Below are 15,465 nucleotides of genomic sequence, written 5' to 3'. Positions count from 1 at the left end.
ACAGGCATGCACCACCACATCTGGCTAATTTTTGTGTATTTGGTAGAGACAGGGTTGCGCCATGTTGGCCAGGCTGGTCTCGAACTCCTGACCTCAGTTGATCCACTTGCCTTGGCCTCCCAAAGTGCTGGGATTTAGAATTTATATTATTCTGTTACCTGTCTTTTCTGCTTTTTTTGTTACTTCCTCACATTTTTTAATTTCTCTTTTTATGAGTTTATCTTCGGTGTTTCAATTGTGACTTCATTCCAGTTGGTTTTAGTCATGATAATCTTAATTTTTTTTTTTGTCTGAAAAGACCCCAGTTTATTCACAAGTTTTTACCTCTTGAGCTGCAGGCTTGTAGTTAAACCTGCCCAATGGGTCTCATTTCTTAGCGATGTTGTAGATTCTTCATACTCAACTTGAACAAGACAAAGGTCACTTTATCTTCTCAACAGTGTTGCTTCATATGTGGTGGTGTTTCTAACTCATCATCCTCAGCTACCAGAGCTAAGAACAAAAGCCTGACCTTTGATTCTGTGCTTTCCCTCCCATGCAATCTGTCATCACGTCGTTTCTCTAAACCAAGCTGCTGTCATCTCTGGCCTCAAAAATTAAGACAAACTGTATTCTAAGTTTCCTGTTTTGACTTTTATTCTCCTGTACTTTATCTTCCCCTCAGTGGCCAAAGCTGGACTTTTAGTTTTAATAAAATTCGTGTAGTAGAACTACGGTGTGATCAAAGCCTCACTTTATCTGACCCCTGGGTATCATTTTCATCCTCCAGAATATTTTTATCCCTTCACCTCACCCAGACCCCTATTCAGCTCGTTATGTTATCCTTCTTTCTGTTTCTCAAACTTGTTCAGACTGTTGTTTACCCAGGGAATTTGAACATTCTCTTCCCTTCTGGAACTCCCTTCCTCAGGTCTTTGCATGGTTGTCTCTTTTGTCGCTTTTTTATTCTGTACTCAGCTCAAATGTCACCTTCTTAGAAAGGTCTTTCCTGCTGACCATCCAATCTAAAGTAATTCTCTCTCTCTCTCTCTCTCTGTCTCTCACACACGTACATGCATGGCTTGCTGACCTACTTAATCTATTCCTATAACTTATTTTGTTTTTGTGTCACTGTTTCAGTCCTTTTGTGATGTTATCATGAAATACCTGAAGCTGGGTGATCGATAATGAATAAAAATGTATTTCCCACAGTTCTGGAGGCTGGAAAGTCCAACGACAAGGCACTCATGGCAGATTCAGTTGCCTGGTTATGGCTGCTCTCTGCGTCCAAGCTGGTGCCTTGTTGCTGCATTCTCTGAGAAAGGAGGAACCATGTATCCTCACATAGTGGAAAACAGAAGGGTATGTTAGCCAAACACTGCAAGAAGCTTCTTTTATTAGAGCAGTAATTCCATTTGCGAGAGAGGAGTCCTCATGGCATAATTACCTTTTAAAGGACCCCAACTCTTAATAACATCACGCTGGCAACAGCTGAGTTTTGGAGGCATCATATTCAAACTGTTGCAGTCACTGTCTGAAATCATCCTTTTAAATGTATTTGCTTACTTTTACTTCTCTTTACCCACTAGAGCATAAATTCAGCGAGGGAAGTAATATATCTTGTTTACTGTCCTATTTGCAGCACTTAGAACAGCCGAATGTAGAAAAGGCATTTAATAACTACTACTTGAATGAATAAGGAAATACATTTCTGCTTAAGTATTTTGTATGCCTTTCCTTGCTGTTCCATTCGCACATCCACTGCTCTCCTTTTAGCCTTCATAATCACTATTTTGATGTTGATAATGCTTTCTAGTGATGTCTCTTTCTTCATTTTTCTTGCTAAAGCCCCCTGACTTTACTCTCTGGCTGATATTTGTATAACTTTCTTTATGCCATTCTTTTGATGAACAAAGTAGTACTTGTGCTATTAAATGCATCTTGCCAGGATCAGGGTAAGGGTAGTGATGCATAGGGAGGGTTCCCTGTGTTTGGCATAGGATGAACTGGGTTTATGGAGTTGATGGGTTTATGGAAGAGGAGGCCGCTGCCTTGCTTGTTTCTGCATGTGAACTTAAGGACCAGGGTTGAATATCCAGAGCTCCTTCCTGTAATTGTGCAACTCCTCTAAAGTATGTGTTTGTGTTCAAGGATGATGTTGAGTCTTCAGATGCTGTAAGAAGAGTTTGATCTCATATTTACTCAGGATAACTAGCTTTCTTATCTGTAAAAATAAGTATCATCTCTCATTACCTGGACATAAGGAGAGCCCTGGTACCATTAAAAGCATCAATGGAAGAGGAGGGTGTTGATTCGAAAAACAGGCAACAAATTAGATATAAACCTTTTTTTAAATTTTTTTAAAAAATTCCATGAATACAGAGCCCATTGCCTTACACACAGTGGACATGTAATTCATCAATTTTAAATATTTGAGTATTTATATGCTGTTGTGCCTGATGTGCACTGGGGGCACAAGAGTGAACAAAATAGAAGTAACTCGATTATAAACTAGTAGAGGAAAAAGCCCTAAACCAATCTCCTACAAGTAAATCATGAGTTTGAAATGCTATATATTTCAAAAAAAGATCACACAGAACCACGAGAAGAACAAAACATCAAACCCTGTATAATTGCGGGGGAGGTGATGATCTGATAAGGTCTTTTTGAGGAAATTGCATATAAATCTGTACATAAAGGATAAGAAAAGGTTATCTGAGTAAAGAACAGAAAGTTTAACAGTCCAAGAAAGCAAACAGCATGGAAACAGATCTACAGACAGGGCAGAAAAGAGTGTGGGATGCATGAAGCAGTCTAATGAACTTGGTGTATAAATAGACTATGGAGCAGGATTACATAAGATGAAGTTAGACAGGAAGTGGCTGGATTACACATGGCCTTGCAACCATCACCTAGTTGATCTCTAGGTTGGGGATCAAGATCTATTCTATGTTATGCATCCTTATCCTAACGGCTTATCCCCGCTTCCTTGTTTGCTGTTAATCCTTTCTAATAATTCCCCCTATATTTCTAGTCAGAGTCACTATAATTCTTTCAAACCTTCAGATCTACCTTGTTCAGTCTGCCTCTTTGGGCTTGTCTTTGTCCCTTGGTGTCCAAGAATTTTGCTATTAGTTAAGATGGAGGAGAGTGCATTTCCTGGTTCTGAAATCACTAGCTAATCTACAACTATTTCCCTGGAAATAGGAATTCAGCAAAAGCAAAATGCTAAGAAATATTTTAGTATATTTATAAAAAAATTGTATATAATCCATAAGAAACCTGCCAAGTGGACACCAGTCAGAAGTAAAAACAGAATTTTTTACTGCTTCCCATAAAATAAAGTGTCCTTTTTGTCTCATATAGCCAAATCTAGGGCCTCTACTTTGAATGCCACAGAAGGATTTATGCTTCTCTTTATAGCATACATTTACTGCCCTGATTTTTGTAATACTTCTTTTAAAGAAAGAATAATCATGCCTCTTTGACCTCTGTGTACTACACCCATTCACCATGGTGCCTCTCACATAGTAGGTATTTAATAATAACTACCCTGAACCCCCCTCCTCACAGAGAACATTCTTTGAAAGAAGAGATTTCTGCTGAACAAACTGTGTGCCCCAGAGTTAGTGATTAATCAGTTCTGTTCTGTACATATTGCTGAGAGAGGAAAAGACCTTAAACAGAGATAGAGGAGAATGCTATTGGTTGGGAAATTCTATATCAGAATTATGGATGCATATTTGCCATAATGTGGCAATGAATACAAATCATGCAGCCAGTCATAAAAATACATAACATAAAGGGAATAAAACTGTAAAGCTGGCTTATATCAAGCACTTACTATGCATCAGGTACTGTGCTCAGAATTAACTTCAAGCTGCACAACAGCTCTGCCAGGTAGCTATTATTACTGCTGTATTAGAGATTACAGAAATAAAACATAGATGGGCAACATCTGCCATAACCTTACAGTTAGTAATTGATGGGGAAAATGTTAAACTGGGTCTGCCTCATTCAAGCTCCAAACAGCTCCCATTCTGCCAAGGACACTCAGTTTTTCAAATCAGTCTAGGTCATGGAGATCAGGGCTGACTATTAAAAAAAAAAAAAAAAAAAAAAAAAAAGCGAGAGACACAACCTATTGTAAGGTGTTGACCTTTTTATTTTAGGGATTGACATAAGTGACCTGATCCATAAATCATCAAAAGAGAGAGATTATCACTATTAATGGAGTTTTAAAATAACACTAGCAAGTAGCGGCTCTGCTACCATGGAAGCATCTTCATACTTTGTTTGAAAATTCAATCATGGGGCCTGAAATGTCATGGGTCCCCTCTTCAAAGTACTGTTCTGTTAGGTTTGGTTCTATTTATCAGCCTGATAGTTTAACAAATGTCAATGTGAGTACATATGTGTGTGTGTGTGTGTGTGTGTGTGTGTGTATAAAATCAGTATGTATATTTACATATATAATATATATGTGTGCATACCTATATTCTATATGTCAGACAAGTTAGAGCAAGGTCATCTGAAAGGACTGGTGCTGAATCTTATTAGGAAAGTTGAGGTGCAAAATGTGGTACATGTACACTATGGAATACTACACAGCCATTAAAAATAATGAAATCATGTCCTGTGCAATAACATGGATGCAGCTGGAAGCCATTATCCTAAGCAAATTAATTCAGGAACAGAAAATCAAATATTGCATGTTCTCACTTATAAATGGGAGCTAAATATTGAGTACTCATGCACATAAAAATGGCAACAATAGACACCAGGGACTGATAGAATGGGGAGGGAGGGAAGGAGAGAGGAAGGGGCTGAAAGCCTAACTACTGGGTACTATGCTTAGTACATAGGTGATAGGATCATTCACACTCCAAGCCTCAGCATCACGCAATAAACCCAGGTACCACACCTTCACATTTATCCCTTGAATCTAAAATTAAAGTTGAAAAAATAGAGGGAAAAAAGGAACTCTTGAGATGTACTGATTGTGCAACCTAATTTTTTTAAATTTAAGACTTTACCGAATATCTGCTATGAGCAAGGCATTATATGCTCTGAGGATACACTGATGAACAAGAAAGACTTAGTCTCCCTGTAAATGCTGCCCCACTGCTTGAGACATTCTGACTTAGCTCACTGTGTCCCTACATGGACTGCATTAGTCAAGGCACTACCTACTGATTGTTCCAAAATCTAATCAATAGCAAGATCAAATAACTTTATTCTGTACTGCCTTCCCTCTCCGATTTAGCAGAGTCACATTTCTTGGCCTTGAAGAACAGTACAAACTGCTTCTTATACTCTACGTTGAGTTGGTTCAACATATATTTTAATAATTTGTATTTTTTATCTGTGCCCTTTGTTGATTAAAAAAAAAAAAACTGAACTCAATGTATTGCCTTCATCAAGGAATTTTGTGTATGCAATGGCTTTCATGTACAGCAAGGAGTCACCAACCCACTGTCAGCAAAACATGCTTTGTGAAATGTTTTTTTCAGAAAAGGAGATGCAGTTGCACAAATTGCTTCCTGTTCTCTTGGTGTCTCTTGTTAGCAGCAGCACGCATTTTCTGTGAAAGCTGGTAGGGGTTAGAATGCAGACCGAGGTCATGGACCTCAGCACAGCTAACTGGCATGTACAGGGATAAAACCTGCAACTTTTGCCTCATTAGCACAATGTCCCCTACTGAGTTAACCAGCCATAGGCTGTTAGAGAACTCTGAAGGTTAATTCTTTCTGCCCATAGGTAGAGTTACAGCTCAATGGACTAAGCCCTTCAAATGTTAACACTCCAAGCAGGAAATTTTAAGTGCAAAAAAATGGCTGGTAGTACAAAAAGGTTAAATGAATTGAAAAACGAGTCTAAAACAGACTTGCAGTTTTTATAAGAGTTGTATAAAATATTCTGTAACTTTTATAGAGGTTATGACTCAAACCATGTTTCAACTCATATGATTGCCAGGAACTATTAAAATAAATAGCACAAATAGGGCAATTAAATATAAATACTAACAGCTTCAAACCACAAGAGAAGAGGAAATGAAGCAGCTTTGTTTTTCATTTAGTAACACCCAGGTGAGTTTCTTTGGAATTAGTGCAAATGCCGGTTTTGAGAAGCCAGATAGGGAGGAAGACTGATGAGACTAACAGGTTATGATTATTTCCGCCCTCAAGGGAGTCCTGGTCTAAGTTAATGTATCGGTATGAAGCAGTGCTACTGCTAACCTACACACAGACAGTCAGAAGAGATGGGTTCTGAGAACACAGCCAAGTCACCACTGCCTATGCAGCTTAAGATAAACGTCATACCTTCCATTTACACTTCTCAGGTCTCCTGTGACCCCCAAGTCATAGTTCACCTTCAAAGTCACCCTGGTTGTTCTCTCCTGGTTCCTGTGTCTTGATGGTACAGTGCAATGCAAAAGAACACACAAGTCTCTGTCTGGTAAAAATCCTTCATGTGTGAAATGAACACTTGCAAAACTGAAATGAACAGAGCCCTGCTCTCTATCAGTGTGTCCACGGTGAATAGAATATGAACATCAAAACGGACCTTCCTGCATGGACAGGGAAAACCTAAAACCATTGGGTACTGCTAGGAGAAGATAAAGCTAATAGGTCCTCAACAGTTAGAGACGAGAATGATGGCAAGGATGTGACACGTCTATTTGTTCTTCCATGTTGGCTTGCTGGCAAAAGGCAGAGGTGTATAGAGTAATAATTTGAAAATGGCTAAGATTTATTGTGCTCTTAACATCTATGATATGCCAGGAACTTAGAACATTTTATTTAATATGTGCAGTAGGTAGTTATAAAAGTACAATGGTCAGGAAGAGCAGAGTCAAGATTTTAACTGAGGGAGCCTGTCTTGCCTCCACTTTGCCTGTAGTCTTACTAGAGTGTTCTTTGAAACAACAGTGCAAGTAACAATCCCAACTCACAATTAACAGGACAACTTGTAATGGAATGAATACAGATGACTTTCTTTACAGACGGGATTAAATTTATGGGGAATAATTACACAATGACATTACAGAGTGGAAGATAGAGACTGTAATGGAACAAATAATTGTGAGTGAAAGTGTTCTGACCTCTTCTGTGGGTACAGAAATGAAGTTATATAAAATCCTAGAATTACGGTGCTGAAAAAGGATCCTCAGAGATCTTCCAGAATATTATGTTAAGGTCATAAAGCAATATTGCAAAGTATTTATACCTTTACCAAGTAGTCAACTCAAACAGATGGTATTAAAAAGTATAATTCTCTCATGTAATATTAAACCTTTTATCTAATTTAATTTACAGAACTTCTTTCAAATAGTTAGCAACCTTCTAGATGAAGAAAACAAGGAAAAATGGGAAGATGCACAACAGGTAAGGATGGGTTTTTTTTCAGAACTTAAAATGAAGTTGGCTAAACAAAGTGTAAAAAATATGTGTAAATTAATGGCTTGATGTTTCAGGAAAACGAGATTTTTACGTCAGTCTAGGGTATATCCTAATAATTTTTGAGGAAACAAATGACCTTTACCATGCCAGTCTGCAATATTTATACCTGCAAAAAAAAAAAAAAAAAGCTGAGCAAGTTTAAGCAAATTAAAACTTTAAGGATATAATTTGTTATAATTATATGCCAAACCAATAAGTTCCTTTTCTGTCTACAGAGCATGGGAAAAACAGGACATCTAAAAGTACATATTTCAAATCAAACTATGGAGTTTTGATTTATAAAACCATTTGCATTTACTACAGTGTTACATATAATATGGATCATAGAGAGATTAATTTTTATTCAAATCCAAGAATTGCAAAAATCAGGCCTCACCAAAAATTATATTATGATTTTTAAAACATCTGTGTGTTATGCTTTATCAGTATAGCAAGTGATCGTATTGGTTTGGGTATTTTTTATAAATGCCTTGCATTAACATTTGTGGTATCCTAACCGATATACAATGACTAATTTTTTTTTTCCTCTGAATTGCAGGAAAAGTGGGTTAGAAGTCTGGAAAGAGAGAAAAGTTATGTTTTTAAAAATTCTATGTGAATTTAATTTAACTGGATATTAAACTTCTTTAGGTTTTCTACTTGACTGTTGTTAAAAATAAGATAACAAAAAAGAACATTTACTGACGTTCATTCAGGTTTTCCCTTTATAATCATATTCTGGGTCTTCAGAAGTAAAGCATGCCCTTTATCCTACTATGACAGGAGTTCTAAAAATAGTCCAGTGTGGGTCTGCCTCATTATCAGGTACAAATTTCATGCATCTGGACATAGCCAGAAAAAATAACCCATTAGTTTAAGATTTTAAATCTATTTTTTTCTACTAATTTGAGTTACACATTTGTCCTTGGCTTTCTTCTAGAGGACAACCTCATTCACTCATTCTAAGAAGATGGTGTCTTTCCTTAGAATACAGCTGTAGAGGCTAAGTACATCTTTCTGGAATACTAGAGACTATTAATTATGGATATATTTAGAAGAAATATATAATATCCTATTTAAAACAAGACTGCAATTCATCAGATGCTGTTATTTACTGTGAGGGCCCAACTTTAACAAATAATGAATGGTGGCAGAACTTCCTGTTGATGAAAAATCCCAAATTCATAATCCATCTATTTCCTTGAGATTTTTAGCTATATGCCTATGTATAAAATATTTTTTCCAGTAATAATAATCCTTAATGCTATTTTAAAAATAACTATTTGAAACTGAAAATAAACAAAAACAACCCTGTTATGTAGTTTTTACTCAAGGTGGTGTCATAAATGCAACCATGTGGTGAATGGGTCTCTGAGATTGTGGCACAAAGGGAGAACATCACAGAAATAGGTGCTGTTTAAAATCTGCCAAAGATAATCCTTGTGGGTCTCCTTATTTTTGAGTAATAGACTCAACAAAAGTAAATATAAAACAGAGCTCTGTGTGCATTTGGAAAACAAGCTGAGTAAAATGGCGGCTATTGACTTTGGAAGGTTTTTGCAAACAAAATTTATTCTTTTGGACAGTCATTTCATGATTTGTTACCCATCAGCTACAGTTATGAAGGATAAAACTATGTTTAGTTTTAAAACTATGTTTAAAGCATCCTACTAAAAACATAGTATACTAAAGTGAAAAAGAAAACTTCATTTTTATATAGCACTACTTTACACTCGACCCATATGACCGGAGTTGACGAATCCAGTTTAGTCAAGACAAGCCATTTGAGTCATGTATTATAGTCATGTATTATGTTCAACATTTCTTTATTATTTTTAAAATTCAAATGTCTCTAGATCAAATGCAAACTGTAGCCAATGAGCCAAATCAAGCTTGAGGCTTATTTTGTTAATCATATTTTGGAATGTAGCCACACCCATTCATTTACATATGATCTATATATGACTGTTTTGGTGCAACAAGGAAAGAGTTGAGTTGACAGCAGAGACCTCATGCCCTGCAAAGCCTGAAATATTTACTATTTGAGAACAGAAAAACTTTGCCAACTTTTTATAACCTGCTTTATAACATTTGACTACAGTTGGAGAAATATAATTAAAAACAAAACCTTTAGCCAACCTAAAAAATACTCTCCACAAAGGTAGAAGAGAAAGAAAACATGTTCGTTATTGAATAAGCAGTAAATCAGAATGTAATGTGTATCATAGGCAATCTGCTGAGACTGTACAAAGACAGAAAGAAACCTTACCCTATTACATAGCCAAGCAGCGTCCTCAAGATAAAAAGTAGCTAGTCCCGAAGAGGACTAAGAGCACCTTTTGTCACATATAGTTCATCCTAAATTCACTTGGTAATTGACGGTGACCATCTTGTTACTTAATTGACCTTATTCAAAGAAAAATCTTTATGACTGGAGGTAATTTTGCCACTTGAAGCAAAATTCAAGATGCCTCTTAAGTTAGGCTTCTCTACCCTTTACAAAACTGAGAAAGAGGGGCACTATGTTTTTGTATATTTACCTTTGAAAGAGAGACATTCCTGGATCTTTAAGCTGTAGGAGACTATTTAGCTTTTAAATACATTGGCATGCATTTCAAAGAGAAAGAGTGCTAACAATTACTAGTTTTCCAAAAGTAAATTCTCCGAGAAAAGCGAGAAAAGAGTGGGGTTGAGGGAGGGAGAGTCTCTTCCCTCATTTTCAACAGCAAAAATTTAGCCTCTTATTTTCATTTGTATTTATCCTTTCACTACACACACACACACACACACACACACACACACACATATATATATATATATATGCACCTACACAAAGATGGGGGAAAATACAGTAGTAGCAGGAAGCCTTGGTGATAACAAAAATCTTATGCATTCTTGGAAGTGGGATAATGGACTTTCATAATTCATGTTTAATGACTAAAAATGAAGCTAAGAAACAGGTTTTATCCCCCAAATCTTTCTAAAATTAAAAATGGGAACCATCTCAGCAATACATGTCTAAGTGTAATATCGATTGTTCATGTCTTCAAGTATATGTGAGTAAATATACTATCTGATATTTAGCCACTTTGAAATACACATGTGCCTGCTGTCCTTTCCAGCTCTTACTGTATGCTTTTCTAGTATTCAGAATGTCTTTTCCTCTTCTGCACTGGTCTTTGCAATTACAAAGCAGCTAGAACTCTGTAATCCACTTAATTTTTCATGGCTAGAAAATACAGTGTTGCTGAATGGCCACAAGAAATTAGCCTGACTTCAAAACATTTTCTGCTCTAAAATGGTTATATAATTCAGGCTGACTCTATAAGCTTTATGTGTTATACATGCTAAAATTCATGTGACCTTTTCAACAGCCTTTATGTTCCAAACATTATCAACGATTGCCACTCTCAGGTTGCCTAAAAACAAACAAACAAAAAAAACAAAACACACTCATCTATTTGTACTGTGTGAGGTGCCACGATGTTGGGGGAAAAAAAAACCCTTAGGCCATGGAGGCAGATGTTCCTTTAGGTAGATAGGTAGGTAGATGGATGGATGGATACATGCATAGATAGACAGTAAGATAGGTGGATACTGCTCAGCCACCATTAAAGACACAATATGGAATTAGGTATGGTGTTTAACCTTCTTGAGTTCTTCCTCTTGCCTAAAATATGGATAATAATTCTATAGGTGTGTTTTGTATATGTACATGTAAAGCACATGCACTAGAACTATTAATATTTTTGTAATCCTATAATTATTGACAGTATTCTTACAGTGGACATTATAATTATTAATAAATGTTTCAAAATGTTTATTATTACGCAATAATTTAAAAGTTTGTAAATATATTCATTGTGGCAATAATAATTGTTTTACCTCCTGTGTTCCTCATATAGATACCAAGCTAAACATGTAAAAGGCCCAATTTCAGTGTTTGTCCTACATTTTTCTTATATTTAAGTGATAGAAAGAGCCCATCAAAAGTAAAGTCATGTATTTTCTGAGGAGGCATTCTGTTAGATATTTTGAGTTTCCTTAGATTTATGAGGGATTGATCAGCACATCATATTACTTCCAAAGCTCCTCCGATGTGACATATGATGTCATTCTCAACTATTAATTTAAAAAATACTGCTATTGCCAGCTGTAGATTTTTTTCAAGTAAAATGAAGCTTGTTTGTTTTTTTCACATAGGTTTTAAAAAATTCAGTTATATATCACATGGTATGTATAGATTTTTTTAATCCCATATAACCTTTGCTTATTTTTCTAGATTTATCCAGGCTCAATAGAGTTAATGCAGGTGATTGAAGATTTTATACACATTGTTGGAATGGGGATGATGGACTTTCAGAATTCATACTTAATGACTGGAAATGTAGGTAAGAAATAGGATTTTCCCCCCAAATCTTTCTGAAATAATAAAAAAAAAATTGCAAGTATCTGCGCCATAAATTTCCAAGTGCAATATCTGTTATTCATATATTTAAGTATATATAAGCAAATATATTTCTAATACTTGGTGTCTGAATTTTAGATGGGTCTAAACACATTACATTGTATATATATGTACATACACATAGTTGTATTTATCTTCATGCATGTCTGCTTGTGTGTATCTTCATGTGTATATGTAGGATAATATGTATTTTTTCATCTGCCAAATGCTCATCACTATCCAATCTAGTTATGAAAGTCTGTGTGTGTGTGTGTGTGTGTGTGTATGTGCATGTGTTTGTGTGTGTGTGTGTGTGTGTGTGTGTGTGTGTATGCATACTAGTAATTTCGAAAACGATGTATTAGTCTTCATGGTCTTCCATACATTGTTCTTGAGGTGTCTAGTTACTTTCTCACTGCTGAATCTGTGTGTGGTGGAACACTCAAGAATACCTTCCAGGGTTAAGATGATGGTGCGACTGCTCCCACTGCAGTTTTTTCTGAATACCTTCCAGTACACGGTGGATCTTTCAAGTCCCTCTGTAATGGATTCTGTAATGCAGCATTCATTATATTAACCAAATGACATATTTCTCTTTGTGGTTAAAAATTAACAAGAGCAAAGAAATAGTCTTCTTAATTATATACATTACACTGGTATAGGCTTAGAGTTTTCTCATTTCTTTAAAGCTTCTTCTTATGATGTTACTGTGATTCAGAATTATTTTCTTTCATTTGTTATACTTTAATAGGCTTCACATAAAAACCATTGAACTATACATAGTAATGTGTTTACATAAACATATTTTGCCCTGTATTAGTATTCACAAATATTTAAGCTTTAGTTTCTGGATTAGGAAGAGACCTACTTTGGTGAGAGAATTAACTAGGGAAGTTGAACTGGTAGAGAACATATTTTTTTTTTTATTATTAAGGCTTTTCGTGGTTCATTTTATACTTAATTTCTTCTGAAGGTCCTTAAGTCCTGCAGGGACTCATTTTATCCTAGGATATTTCCACCAGGGTGACCTAAGATTACAATAGGTTATAGTTAACTACTCGTAATATTCTTCACTTGAGGAAAGACTGTGTAATGGAGACTTCAAACGTCAGGAGATATTTTGGAGCCCATATATTCTCTTCACGCAGCACAGGCCTTATCAGTGAGTTTAATATCTTAATGCACCTTCTGAGCCAGTTGGAGGGCCCAGACTTTTTCAAGACTGAGTGTCCAGCAGCTTGTTGCCAGCTCAGTAATGGAGTAAGCTGTTCCTTCTTAAGGACAATTAGAGTAAAAAGAGACCAAAGATCGTATCTTTGTTGAAGGATAAATTCAGAAATCAGAGAAATTCTCAATTAAGTGTCCATTATAAAAGTGGCTGGAAAGATAAAGGAAAGAAAGTCTACAGGAAAGGTAGAGCATATCTGTAGAAAAGGTTTAGCAATCACAGCTATGAGTTTTAAGGTATATGGAAGGAATCTAAAGAGAGTCTAGAGATGCTAGTTGCTCAAGCCGGAACAACTTTCCTAAGGGAAGGGAAATGAGTTATGAAGAGTTCTGTGGCAGATTGGACAACTGGTAAAGAAATTTGAGTTAAAATGAGATAGAAAAATAGAGAATTATTATTTTCTTCTTTTTGTAAATGTTAACATCTAATTCTAAAAGGCATTGCTAATTAAAAGGTGGATCAGAACAATACATGGCATTTGTGCAGAATGTGTTTGGAAAAAAAAAAACTGTAAAAAACAAAGCCAATCTCAGAGTCTAGAAAACTTAAATTTGGATTTAAACTTAATTTGGGTTCATGTTTCAGAATCACAGCATATCACATTTTCTATAGCACTAGCATTATTTGCTATAAAAATTTCATAATGTCCGTAAGTTGCAATCATTTATTCATCTTTAGTTTGACTAACCAAGTTTATATATTTGAAAATGCTGTGCATATTTTTGCAATAAGATTATGTTATCTAGGTTTTCTTTCTTCCGTTAAATGTGATTAAACTTTAAAAGGTATGTTAAGCATAACTCCAAGCAATCAAATGCTGTAAATAAAGTCAATATCGTCCTATATCGTCATCCATCTTACCTTGTTCTGCCTTCTAATTATTTATATAGCATAAATTTTTCATATTAAAAGTTGTGTTCTGTGAGTAAAAATTCTAAACATTATTTATACTGACTATCCAAAAGAGATCTTATTTATTGTTGATTTCCTCAAATACTAGCCTAGGGATGGACACTGTAATTTGGTGACTAGAACTGAGTGCTATGCTCCATAATATTCAGGAGTTTTCCAAATTGTATACACTAGTATCAAATTAAGTAATATGAATAATGATCAGTTACTATTAATACTTTTTATGTTATCCAGTTTGATACTATGTATGTAAAATATTATATTTCGTCAATATATCCAATGTTTTTGAGCATGGACATGCACAGAGACTATTTTACAGTAGAAAGTTTTGAAACATGTGACTTGGCCCTCGTTCTGCCTTACATCCTAATATTAATTATCCAACAGTCTGCTCATTATACTGAGCAGGTATGTATGCAGGAACACAGCCATGCACACAGCATGTGAGAGATGAATAGAAACTAGGTAACTAAGAAAGTTTGTTCCTTATGGCCATTTTCTTTAGAATGTGTTGGATTAAGACTACTTAAAGAACTTCAAAAATCATAATGCATTTTAGAGAGATTATAAACTATTTTTTTCATAAAGCCTATGTGCATAGCTACTTCACTTTTCTAGACTATAGATAGTAAACTCCTGAAGAAAGAGAGCTGAACAGTCAAAAATGTCAAAAAGACCATGCAATTTAATAAAAGACTCTCAGAACTAATAGATTATTTTGTTTCAACTTTAAGTATTGTTTCAGCATTTCTGTTTTCCATTTACTGGATTAGATAGAATGAATTGGAAGCAGAGGTAGTGCTATTAGAGGCACATATGTAGCAAATAGAATAGATCAAATGCTGGAAAAATAATAAAAAATATTTTTTTCTTACTGTCATTTCCCAAAGAAATTACACCTCACATCTCACCTTTGAGAGTGTTAGTTCTAAGACTTAGGACAATAATTTATATTTAAAAGCATGGCCTTAATTCATCAAGATAAAAGTTCCTAGAATCTGATTAAAATCTCAGAAAAAGTAGTGACAAATTTTAGAAAAAACTTTCTTCAAAAATAGTTCAAATGAAAAAGTTTAAGCTTCTTTTTTTTTTTTCTGAAAAATGTCCCCACTTATATAAGCTTTTGATAAATGAAATGCTCTTATATAATAAAAAAAGTCTATGAACATTTTGGTGTACATGCATGCATGTACATTTTTGTAGGGAGTATGTTCATAGCTTTTATCTGTTTCTTAAAAGATTTATAATCTCAAAACGTTTAACAGAGGTTTGGAAGAAAATAGTCTACAAAGATTTTAAACCAATGAGCCTATAAAATAAGCTTCAATAGAATGTTTAATTTTCATTTTTGAATATGTATATTGACATGAAAGTTGTAATACATGAGTTAATGAACATTTACTTAAGACTAAATGCTAGTTTATATAATTACTGCATAAATGAATATATGAATGAAT

The 15,465-nt window shown here is 35.0% G+C and overlaps 1 protein-coding gene across 3 annotated transcripts in view; it reads left to right on the top strand.

The window, feature by feature from the left end:
- The window catches only part of ADGRB3 (adhesion G protein-coupled receptor B3), a 740,902-nt gene that overhangs the window by 359,338 nt on the left and 366,099 nt on the right, over positions 1-15,465 (top strand). For all 3 annotated transcript variants that reach the window (XM_074398120.1, XM_074398119.1, XM_074398121.1), the window contains 2 exons: positions 7,299-7,367; positions 11,704-11,812. In XM_074398120.1, coding sequence (XP_074254221.1) covers positions 7,299-7,367; positions 11,704-11,812 — 178 coding nt within the window. The remainder of the gene's footprint in view (positions 1-7,298; positions 7,368-11,703; positions 11,813-15,465) is intronic.

Source organism: Saimiri boliviensis, chromosome 4, assembly GCF_048565385.1.
Source record: "Saimiri boliviensis isolate mSaiBol1 chromosome 4, mSaiBol1.pri, whole genome shotgun sequence".
NCBI classification, from domain to species: domain Eukaryota; kingdom Metazoa; phylum Chordata; class Mammalia; order Primates; family Cebidae; genus Saimiri; species Saimiri boliviensis.
The sequence above is the reverse complement of the archived record's forward strand: the minus strand, read 5'-3'. Positions and strand labels throughout refer to the sequence as shown.